Source organism: Sarcophilus harrisii, chromosome 1, assembly GCF_902635505.1.
Source record: "Sarcophilus harrisii chromosome 1, mSarHar1.11, whole genome shotgun sequence".
Classification (NCBI taxonomy): domain Eukaryota; kingdom Metazoa; phylum Chordata; class Mammalia; order Dasyuromorphia; family Dasyuridae; genus Sarcophilus; species Sarcophilus harrisii.
In genome coordinates, this window is record NC_045426.1 from 438,326,119 (window position 1) to 438,339,114 (window position 12,996).

Consider the following 12,996-nt stretch of genomic DNA (forward strand, 5'->3'; position numbering starts at 1 on the left):
TTGGTGGAGCTGTAAACAGATCCAACCATTCTGGAGAGCAATTTGGAACTATGTTCAAAAGTTCTCAAACTTCGATCCAGCAGTGTTATTACTGGGCTTATATCCCAAAGAGGTCTTAAAGGAGGGAAAGGGACCCACACGTGCAAAAATGTTTGTGGCAGCCCTGTTTGTAGCAGCAAGAAACTGCAAAGTGGATGGATGCCCATCATTTGAAAAATGGCTTTATAAATTATGGTATTTGAATGTTAAAAGAATATTATTGTTCTATAAGAAATGACCAACAGAATGATTTCAGAGAGGCCTGGAGAGACTTACATGAACTGATGCTAAATGAAATGAGCAGAACCAGGAGATCATTATACACGGCAAAAAGAAGACTATATGATCATCAATTTTGATGGCTCTCTTCAACAATGAGGTGATTCAAACCAGTTCCAATTTTCAGTGATGAGGAGAGCCATATACATCCAGAGAGAAGACCATGGGAACTGAATGTGGTTCACAATATAGCATTCTCACTCTTTTGATGTTTGTTTGCATTTTGTTTTCTTTCTCAGTTTTTTTTTTTCCCTTCTTGATCCGATTTTTTTTTTTTTGTATATCAAGATAACTGTATAAATATGTATACATATATTGGATTTAACATATATTTTAACATATTTAACATGTATTGGACTACCTTCCATCTAAGGGAGGGGGGTGAGAGGAAGGAGGGGAAAAGTTGGAACAGAAAGTTTTGCAAGGGTCAATGTTGGAAAAACTACCCATTCATTTGTTTTGTAAATAAAAAACCTTTAATTTTTAAAAAAAAATTAAAAAAAAAAGAAATGGTATAATCATACCAGGAAAGGACTTTTTAAGGTTGGGAAGATTTATTGAAGGGGATAATCTGTAAGAAGAAATAGGAGGATCAGGCATTGAGGGAACAAGTAGGGGAAAAAATGGCCTGGGCAAGGAAAGAGACTTCAGTATCTGATGATTATCTCCATGGTGACAAAGAATAGATTTAGAGAAAATGAGGCACAGAAAAAAAGATAAAAGTATTGGAGATTATGGCCAGAGAGAGAGTTTTAGAAATCTTTGTCAGAGAGGTGGAACACTTTAGATTGAAAAATTAAGAATGGGACCTTGGGTGTGACTTAGGTGGAGTGAAGGAGTTAGGTTATAGTAGTTGAGAACATCAATATGGGTACTGAATTCCCTTAATGTGACTATAAGCATAATAGAAAAGGATACTATAAGAAAGGAAGGTGGAAGAATGAAATGGGCATGACTAGATAACTGATTCTAGGGTCTAGACTGCTGTTGCATCTAGAGAGAGTGTACTTCAGGGAGGGAAAGAGCGATGATAGTAGTGAGAATGATGTTGAAAGAAATCAGGAACAAGGAACATACTGGCTCCTTTTCCAAGATAGATGGATGCAAGAAGAGGCACAATCAGTATTTGAAAGATCATCTTGGATATAATATGCAGACTTTTTACCCATCCTTTTCCTTTAAAATAGTCAAGAAATAATGAGTCCCATCCCATCAAGGTTTAATGATATTTATGATGGGGAAATTAGTCTTTTTCACTTTGTATCTCTGGTTCACATCTTCTTGTTACTCTTCTGTGCTTCCAAATGCTTCTGCTTTGATGCAGATTGATGGAGAAAAAAGGGAAGGGAAAAAGTCCAAAGTACCCCTAGGGTAGAAGAATTCTTACAAAATATTTCCTATAGATAAGGCTTAATTAGTTACTCCATTCAAAAAAAAAAAAAACAAAACCTTACTTCCTTCTCTCCCCTATAGAAGGAATAAATTATTGAATAAAAAGTATGTATTAAATCCTAAGGGAACGTAATTTACATAAGAAGAGATTACACAAATGAAAGAATGATGGCCAAGGAAGGGTATTTTGGTATGAAAGTCACTGTAGTGGAGAGTATATACCATTATACCCTTTCCAGAAAAAAAAAGCAAATGGCACAAATGGTACAGAATTGTATTTATTGTTGTTTTATCCTACCCCTGAAGTAAATGGTAGTCTCTGTAAATGATCTGAATATCATTGTTAACTATGCATCCAAAAAGACATAGTAAATTTGGAGAAAGTACAGAGGATAATTTAATCTGATTATAAAAATAGTTTATACTGGGGAGTGGAGGGGAGCCGTACTATGGTTTCCCTACAAAAAAGACATCGGAAGAGGAGAATAGTCGTTATTTAGAGTCTATAAAATCTTGAAGAAGATATATAGGGAGAATAGCTTACTCATTCTGTTCTTGTATATTACTTTGAACTGGAGGCTTCTTTTTTAAAAGCAGAAAGCTTTATTGAGAAAAATAAAAAGGAAATCCGATCTTACACATAGAGAATAAGCCCATAGAACTTGTTACACTTGAGATAACGAGGGAAAATATAAAAAGACTCAAGAAGGAACTATAATTATGATAAATATTTGCTCAAAAAACAACAACATGAAGGTAATTATATTCTGTGCACTAAAATCTGTTAACAAGGGATGAAGACAGATAAATTCTACCATAAATCTTGAGAATTTTCAAATTAAATTAACTTATACTTTATTACTCATTGAATTCGGTACAAGTCATAGGGGAGGATGGTGAAAAATATATTAGAAATCTTTTTGAGGACTAATTTAGTTGAAGTAATTTCAAAAATTATTAGTTAGCAGACATTGTGTTTGGCATGAGGAACACAAAGATATTGAAAAAAAAAAAAAAAACAGCCCCTTCCCTCAAGGAGCTTATATTCTTTTGGAGGAAACACGAATTTAGAAAGTTAAATGCAAAATATATACAAAGTAATTTTCTGGGGGATGGGAACAATTTCAATATAAAGTCCAATTAATAATAGAGGATCATAGTTTTTTCTGTACTAAGTCACTCTTATTTTCTTGTACTTTAAACATATATAATAAAACAAAGAGAAAAGTCTGTTTTTACTCAAGGTCTCCCTTATACTCAATCCCTGTAAGCTTTTTATTAGTCCTCTTTGTCCCTGTCCAATTTTGCTATTTTATTGAGTCCTTTGGAAGTTTCACTCTATTAACCACAGTGATTAATTTATTGGTTAGTCACTACTGAAGACTATTTACTAATTTATAGAGGGGTCATTAGACTGTTTTATGGAGGGAGTTCTGGAATGATGGAAAATAAAGATCCATAACTGTGTTCTATCATATTGTGATATTAATTTTGTCTTTGGGAAGATTATAAAATTGTAATCCAAGTAGCTTATATAAGAGATTTTCCCAAAGAAATTATGTCCTTTTTGACTTTTTTTCTCTTTAAGCAGAGATTATTAAAATTATATTAATTTCATTAATAGACATCTGAAAATACCATACTTTTCTGCTACAATATAAATAATTTGAAGTTTCACTTAATGATTGCATAACCTAAATCTTTATGTTCCATTAGAAAGTCTAAGATAATTTAAGTTGTTTAGGAAAATCCATGGCCTGATGAATAGTTAAGTAAGTAATGTAGTTTTACCTTGACCAGGAATGTCATTGTCTTAAAATGCTTATCTGTATAATGTTATTCTCTTGAAAACATTTTTTTGAAGTCATTTGATTATTTTTTTTATTTTATAAAATGCACTCAGGGAATATGAAATTTATAACATTTGTACTTTTTTAGCCCACCCAAGTATGACATAATATAATGAGTACTGTTTGGGGTCAAAGGTTCAAATTCTGTCTCTACTATATAATTGCCTGTGTGACTTTAGGCGTGTCATTTAAACTGTATAAACCTCCATTCTTCATCAGTACAAGGAGGGCAGTAGACTAGACTTTCTAAGCTCTAAATCTGTGTTTTAATTCGCTGTACAGTTTGGTTATGTAATAAAAGTAATGTTTCACAATTATATACGATGATTTTTTACAGTTTCTATTTAGTAGTATTTTTTTAAAAGGGATTATTTATCAAATAGGAAGCAATCTCATTTAGGTTATATATTTACAATCATGTTAAGCATATTTCCAAATTAGATTGTGAAATTATATATGTAACTGCTTTAAATTAAAGCACAGTGATTATATGACTTATAATTTAATAATAAAACAGTATATTATAAACAGTTTTGCACATTCATAATTTGGCCTTACTTTCCTAATCCTTCTGTTCTTATGTAATATGCAGAATTACTTTAAAATCACATTTGAATTGAAGGCAAATTTTAAATTGTCTATTTGAATTTTTTTTCATTAATAGTCTGACTTTTAAAATAGGAATAAATGAAAACATAAACTAAATATAAAAGAAAATACTCCTACTCAGTGCTAACCTTGCCACACTTCATCCAGAAATGCATTATAAATGAGTTATTTAATCAGAAAAATTAAAGCATCAAGATGAAGCAGCATATACTACTGGGCTTGTACCCCAAAGAGATACTAAAGAAGGGAAAAGGACCTGTATGTGCCAAAATGTTTGTGGCAGCCCTCTTTGTAGTGGTTAGAAACTGGGAAATGAATGGATGCCCTTCAATTGGAGAATGGTTGGGTAAATTGTGGTATATGAATGTTGTGGAATATTATTGTTCTGTAAGAAATGACCAGCAGCATGAATACAGAGAGACTTGGAGAGACTTACATGAACTGATGCTGAGTGAAATGAGCAGAACCAGGAGATTATTATATACTTCAACAACGATACTGCATGAGGATGTATTCTGATGGAAGTGGATTTTTTTGACAAAGAGACCTAACTCAGTTTCAATTGATCAATGATGGACAGAAGCAGCTACATCCAAAGAAAGAACACTGGGAAATGAATGTAAACTGTTTGCATTTTTGTTTTTCTTTCCGGGTTATTTTTTCCTTCTGAATTCAATTCACCCTGTGCAACAAGAGAACTGTTTGGTTCTGCACATATATATTGTATCTAGGATATACTGCGACATATTTAACATATATAGGACTGCTTGCCATCTAGGGGAGGGGATGGAGGGAGAGAGGGGAAAAATCAGAACTTTATTGAGTGCAAGGGATAATGTTGTAAAAAATTACCCTGGCATGAGTTCTGTCAATAAAAAGTTATTATAATAATTAAAAAAAAAAAGATGAAGCAGCATAGTTAAACAACAGTGCTAGTCAGTAGTCCTGGGATGTGCTTCATGGAGATTCTTTAAGGAAGCATCATTATACAATGGAAGTAGTGGTTGTTATGGGAAGAGCTGAGTAGGAAAAGGATCCACATGTACAAAAACTCTTTTTGTGGTGGCAAGGAATTGGAAAATGAGGAAATGTCCATAATTTGGGGAATAACTTAATAAGTTATGATATATGAATGTAATGGAATGCTATTCTATAAGAAATGATGAGTAGGTCAATTTCAGAAAAACCTGAAAAGACCTACAAGAACTGATGCTGAATGAAGTGAACAGAACCAGGAGAACACTGTTCACAATAACAACAGCCCTGTGCAATGATTACCAATGACAAACTTCGCTTTTGTCAGCAATGCAGTGACCAAGTCTATTCCAAGAGACTCATGATAGAAAATGCTGACTACATCCAGAGAAAGAATTATGGAGTCAAATGCAGATTGGCGCATACTGTTTTCATTATGCTGTTGCTATTGTTGTTGTTTTCTTTCTCATGGTTTTTCTCTTTTCTTCTGTCTCTTCTTTCACAGTCTAATACGGAAATATGCTTAACATAATCATGTAAATATATAACCTAAGTTAGATTTCAGGGAGGGGAGAAAGAAAGGAGAAAAATTTGGAACTCAAAATCTTACAAAGATGAGTTGTCTTCACATGAAATTAGAAAAAATAAAATACTACTAAAAAAGAAATTTAAAAAACAAAAAGAGAGTGAAGGAGAAGACGACCTGGGTATACTTCTTTTTTACTTGCAAGCCCAATTCATTGATCTTCTCTTTCTCTATTTTATTCAAGTAAGTCTCTAAGGATATAAAATTTCCTCTTACTACTGCTTTGGCTGCATCCCACAAATTTTGGTATGATGTCTCGTTGTCATTATCTTGAGTGAAATTATTGTGTCTATAATTTGCTGTTTCACCCAATCATTCTTTAAGATGAGATTATTTAGTTTCCAATTACTTTTTGGTCTATTTATCCCTAACTTTTTGTTGAATGTAGTTTTTAATTGCATCGTGATCTGAAAAGAAAGCATTTACTATTTCTGCCTTCCTGCATGTAATTTTGAGGTCTTTATGTCCTAATATATGATCAATTTTTGTATAGGTTCCATGAACTGCTGAGAAGAAAGTATATTCCTTTCTGTCTCCATTCAGTTTTCTCCAAAGATCTATCATACCTAATTTTTCTAATATTCTATTTACCTCTTTAATTTCTTTCTTAATTGTTTTGTGGTTTGATTGATCTAATTCTGAGGTTGAGATCTCCCACTATTATAGTTTTACTGTCTATTTCTTCTTACAACTCTCTTAACTTCTCCTTTAGGAAGTTAGATGCTATACCACTTGGTGCATATATGTTTAGCATTGATATTGCTTCATTGTCTATGCTACCCTTTAGCAAGATATAGTTTCCTTCTTTATCTCTTTTAATTAGATCAATTTTTACTTTTGCTTGATCTGAGATCAGGATGGCTACCCCTGCTTTTTTGACTTCACCTGAAGCATAACAGATTCTGCTCCAGCCTTTTACCGTTACTCTGTATGCATCTCCCTGCTTTAAATGTGTTTCCTATAAACAACATATTGTAAGGTTCTGACTTTTGATCCAGTCTGCTATCTGCCTCCGCTTTATGGGAGAGTTCATCCCATTCACATTTACAGTAAAAATGACTAATTCTGTATTTCCTGCCATCTTATTGTCCCCAGATTATGCTTTTCTTTTACTTGACCCCTCCCAACCTTCTTCCCCAGTTTTAAACTTATGTGTCCCACTTGTATCATGCCGCTCACCCTTTTTAGGATCCCTCTCTCCCCCCTTTGAATCTCTTCCCCTTTCTTGTACCCTTCCCTTATTACTCTTTTCCTTTTCCCTTTTCCTCTCCCCCTTTTTAATGACAATAATATATTGCCTGAATTACTTTGAGCAAGTCATTTAACTCATAGTGCCTCAGTTTATCTGTAAGATGAAGTGGTTGGATTAGATTATCTTTAAGTGCCTTCTAGGCTTAAATCTATGATGTTAGGGGCCAATTTACATTAAATATGACAAAGTTTATTATGTTATGGTCGTCACTGTTAATTTTTCTTCATCATCATCATTGGGTTTTGTTTTTAAGCTAATTGTTCACAAAAAGATATATAAAACTAATATAATTATTTTTTCTCTGTCTCTTCTCTCCCCTCCACCTTTACAATTTAGAAAATATCAGAAAGGAACCAGAGTACGTCTACGACTGCTGGATCTTGAACTCACATCCAGATTCCTGGGAGCAAAAACAGATACAACTTTACTTGAAGCTGATGCTGTGCTCTTGGGAATACAGGATAGTAGAGACACAAAGTCAAAGGAAGAGAGTTCAAAAAACAAATAAACTTTGGTGATTTCAAGGTTTTAGACACCATTTATTAAACTCAGATGTTCAAATGTGTAACACGTCCAATCCATTGTAAATGAAGAAATGAATTTGACAGAAATCTCAATAAATAAAAGACTTAAATGCAACCACTCATCAACATGTTTTTCCTCTTCAACTTTTTCCTTTTAACTACTCTTCTTTATAGTGATACTAATAAAAACAAAACCAAAAACAAAACTATTCTTGATAATTATTGTTGAATTATTGGGAGGGCTTAAGAATTTTGGGAAACTAAAGCTTATGAGTAGGTACATAAAGAATAACATAAGTAAATTAGGGTAACATGGAAAAAGTTAACTTTCAGACTATGGATAAGAGAGAGAGTTTGTGAACAAACGAGATAGGGTTACAAGAGGTAAAGTGAATAATTTTGATTTCATGAAATTAAAAAGAACTTGCAAAAACAAAACCACTGCAGCCAAAACTAGAAGAAAAGCAGGATGTGGGAAGGAGGGAATTTATAGCCAGTTTCTCTGTTAAATACCTTCTTTTTCAAGTATATGGGAATATAAAGCTAAATTTTTCATTCCTCACTTGATTGATAAATAGACAGTTTTCTGTCTATTTATATAGACAGGCAGTTTTCAGAAAAAAGAAAACAAAGCTATTAATAGTTATATGAAAAATGCTCTAAATAACTATTGATTACAGAAAAGCAAATTAAAACAATTGTGAGGCACCATTTCACATCCATCAGTTTGATTCACATGACAGAAAAGAAAAATGACAAATGCTGGAGAGGATATGAAAAAAAGAGGGAAACTAATGAACTGTCTGGAGATTTGAACTGATCCAGCCATTCTGGAGAGCAGTTTGGAGCTACATCCAAAGGCATAGCATGCCCTTCCAATACTAGTAAGTCTATATCCCAGAAAAATCAAAGGAAAAGGAAAGTGTCTTAAATCTATTATAGCGATTCTTATTGTGGTGGCAAAGAATTGTAATTTTCGTGGATGCCCATTAATTGGGAAATAGCTGAACAAGTTGTGATATATTATTGTGATGTAAGACTATTGTGCTTTAAGAGGTGAATAGTTTTAGAAAAACCTGGGAAGACATGTTTGATACAAAATGAAGTGAACAGAAGCAGAACATTGTACAATGTACAGTACAATGTATAGTAATAACAATGTTGTAATAATGGTCAAGTGTGAAAGACTTAGTTATTCTGGTGAAGACAGTGATCCAAGATAATTCCAAAGGACTAATGAAAAATGCTACTCACTTCCAGAAAGAAAACTGATGACCTCTGCGAACAGATCAAAGCTTAATTTTCTCACTTTATTTTTCTTGCCTTTTTTTTGGGGGGGGGGGGAGCAAAAGGGATTACAATGTGGGTAATATGGAAATAATGTTTGTGTGTGTGGGAAGAGTAGGTACATAGTAGGTACTATGTAAGTCATGAAGAAAGTCTTCATTTTAAACCAAAAGTTTAACCCAAAACCTTTTTTTAAAAAAATCAGCAGGATGATTTCAGAAAAACCTGGAGAGGTGTAATGAATTTATGCTAAGTGAAGTGAGCAGAATCAAAAGAACATTGTATACAATAACACAAAGTTTGGGTGATGGACACACAACTGTGTGGACTTGACTTTTTTCAACAATAAGGTGATTCAGGCCAAATCCAATAGATTTGTAATGAATGAAGAGAGCCAGCTGCATCCAGAGAGAGGATGATAGAGACTGAATGTGGGTCACAAATAGTATTTTCCTTCTTGTTGTTTGCTTGTTTTTTTTTCTTTCATTCCCCCCTTTTTGATCTGATTTTTCTTGTGCAGCTTGATAAGAGTGGAAATATGTTTAGAAAAATTGTACATATTTAATCTGTATTGGATTACTTGCCTTCCAGGGGAAGGGGGAGGAAGAAAAATAGGGAACACAATGTTTTGCAAGCATGAATGTTGAAAACTATCTTTACATGTATTTTGGAAAATAATAAACTTAAAAAAAAAAAAAGAATGCAAGATGAAACAAACAAAACATTGGATAAATGTTGCTGATAGATTGATTAGCCTGACTAAACACATCCCTAGGACATACTGCTAGAAACCAAGTTGACATCAAACTAGTAATGACTATTCATCTACTTCTGAATCTAAATGCAATCCAGACTTTTCCATCTTCATAAGTACATCATGAGAAACTTTCTTGTAGCATGGTGAAGTAAAATGAGCCCTTGCTTATAAGTCAGGGGACCTGAACTCAGTCACATCTCAGATATCTGCCACCTCAGAAAGTCATTCAACTTCCATTTGACTGACCGATTTCTGATGTTCCAACTCTAGATCTACTATACTCTGAAGTGCTTCACTAAAATATTGTTGTTCAATCATTTATTGTGTCTGACTCTTTGTAACACCACTTGGGGGTTGTGAAGTCTGATTTAGCTCCCTGGGGGCCTCAGAATCAGCCAGAGTCAGGATCAGCAAAAGTACTTGGTCTTTAGGGGGAGGAATGAAGGGGATCGATAAAATTGCCACATGCTCTCCACTGACCATCCTCCCCTCTCCTTGTCCTCCTCCAAAGTGACTCTGGCTTGGCTTACTCCACCCTCTAATCCCTCCTACAATTCTCTGTATACACCAAAAGATCGAGCCAGCACAGAATGGTGGGAAGGGCCATTTTCCAAATATAGGCTAATAGAGTATTATCCAATGGGTAATTAGCCTTAAGTGCTCAGTTGTCTGATTCCAGTGCACCTATTCAGAGTTTCAGCCTTTTACAGGGGTTATCTTGGCAAAGATACTGAGGTAGTTTGTCATTTCCTTCTCAAACTTATTCTATAGATGATAAGCTAGGGCAAACATTTTGCCTCACATAAGCAAAGGATCTTACAGTCAATGAGTGAAGCCAGTTTTGAACTCATTAAGATGAATCTTCCCAACTCCAGGCCTAGTATCCACTGTGCTACCTGGCTGTTTGTTCTTTGTTAAAATATAAGGGTACATAAAATATAGTATAAATATAAAGTACCTATGGAATGATTTCAATCTTGTGGGAAACTCCAAGTGTAGAAACTTTATATCAATACATCTGTAATCCTGGATTTACATGTGAATTTTACCAAACATTTAAAGAACAATTAGCCCCAATGCTATATAAACTATTTGATAAAATAGGGAATGAAGGAATCCTACCAAATTCCTTTTAAGACACAGACATGGTACTGATACCTAAACCAGGTAGGTTGAAAACAGAGAAAGAAAATTATAGAACAGTTTCCCTAATGAATATTGATACTAAAATCTTAAATAAGATATTAGCAAAAAGACTACAGAAAATCATCCCTAGGATAATACACCATGATCAAGTAGGATTTATACCAGGAATGCAAGGCTGGTTCAATATTAGGAAAACTATCAGTTTAATTGGCCACATTAATAACCAAAGTAACAAAAAGCATATGATCATCTCAATAGATATAGAAAAAGCATTTGATAAAATTCAACATCCATTCCTATTAAAAACACTTGAGAGTAGAGGGATAAATGGACTTTTCCTTAAAATAATCAGTAGTATCTATTTAAAACTATCAGTAAGCATCATATGTAATGGGGACAAACTGCAACCATTCCCAATAAGATCAGGAGTGAAACAAGGTTGCCCACTATCACCATTATTATTCAATATTGTATTAGAAATGCTAGCTTTGACAATAAGGGTTGAGAAAGAGATTAAAGGAATTAGGGTAGGCAATGAGGAAACCAAATCATCACTCTTTGCTGATTATATGATGATATACTTAGAGAACCCCAGAGATTCTATTAAAAAGTTATTAGAAATAATCCACACCTTTAGCGAACTTGCAGGATACAAAATAAACCCACATAAGTGATCAGCATTCTTATATATCACTAACAAAATCCAACAGTCAGAGTTACAAAGTGAAATTCCATTTAAAGTAACTATTGATAGTATAAAATACTTAGGAATATATCTGCCAAGGGAAAATCAGAAACTTTATGAGCAAAATTACAAACCACTTTTCACACAAATTAAGTCTGAATTAACCAATTGGAAAAATATTAAATGCTCTTGGATAGGACAAGCAAATATAATAAAGATGACAATACTACCTAAACTAATCTATTTGTTTAGTGCTATACCAATTAGACTCCCAAAAAACTATTTTAATGACTAGAAAAATAACAACAAAGTTCATATGGAAAAACAAAAGGTCAAGAATTTCAAGGGAATTAATGAAAAAAAAAATCAAATGAAGGTGGCCTAGCTGTACCAGACCTAAAATTATATTATAAAGCAGCGGTCACCAAAATCATTTGATATTGGCTAAGAAATAAATTAGTTGATCAGTGGAATAGGTTAGGTTCAAAGGACAAAACAGTCAATAACCTTAATACTCTAGTGTTTGATAAACCCAAAGACCCCAGTTTTTGAAATAAGAATGCATTATTTGACAAAAATTGCTGGGAAAATTGGAAATTAGTATGGCAGAAACTAGGCATTAACCCACACTTAACACCATACACCAAGATGAGATCAAAATGGGTTCATGACCTGGGCATAAAGAATGAGATGACAAATAAATTAGAGGAACACAGGATAATTTACCTCTCAGACCTGTGGAAGAGGAAGGAATTTATGACCAAAGAAGAACTAGAGATCATTACTGATCACAAAATATAAAATTTTGATTATATCAAATTGAAAAGTTTTTGTACAAACAAAACTAATGCAGACAAGATTAGAAGGGAAGCAATAAACTGGGAAAACATTTTTGCAGTAGAAGGTTCTCATAAAGGCCTCATTTCCAAAATATATAGAGAATTGACTCTAATTTATAAGGAATCAAGCCATTCTCCAATTCATAAATGGTCAAAGGATATGAACAGACAATACTCAGACAAAGAAATTGAAACTATATCTAGCCATATGAAAAGATGCTCCAAGTCATTATTAATCAGAGAAATGCAAATTAAGACAACTCTAAGACACCACTACACACCAATTCAGATTGGCTAGAATGACAGGGAAATATAATGTGGAAAGTTGGAGGGGATGTGGGAAAACTGAGACACTAATACATTGTTGGTGGAGTTGTGAATACATCCAACCATTCTGGAGAGTAATTTGGAACTATGCTCAAAAAGTTATCAAACTGTGCATACCCTTTGACACAGCAGTGTTTCTACTGGGCTTATATCCCAAAGAGATCTTAAAGAAGGGAAAGGGACCTGTATGTGCAAGAATGTTTGTGGCAACCCTCTTTGTAGTGGCCAGAAACTTGGAACTGAGTGGATGCCCATCAACTGAGAATGGCTGAATAAATTGTGGTATATGAATATTATGGAATATTATTATTCAGTAAAAAACGACCAACAGGATGATTTCAAAAAGGCCTGGAGAGACTTACATGAACTAATGCTGAGTGAAATGAGCAGGGCCAGGAGATCATTATGTACTTCAACAACAATACTATATGATGACTAGTTCTGATGGA

At 33.7% G+C, this 12,996-nt stretch overlaps 1 protein-coding gene across 1 annotated transcript in view; it reads left to right on the top strand.

The window, feature by feature from the left end:
• Positions 1-7,707, top strand: part of MRPS28 (mitochondrial ribosomal protein S28) — a 149,900-nt gene extending 142,193 nt beyond the window's left edge. Inside the window, exon 3 of the mRNA XM_031946232.1 lies at positions 7,319-7,707. Coding sequence (XP_031802092.1) covers positions 7,319-7,490 — 172 coding nt within the window. The 3' untranslated portion in view covers positions 7,491-7,707. The remainder of the gene's footprint in view (positions 1-7,318) is intronic.
• Positions 7,708-12,996: the final 5,289 nt, after the last annotated feature.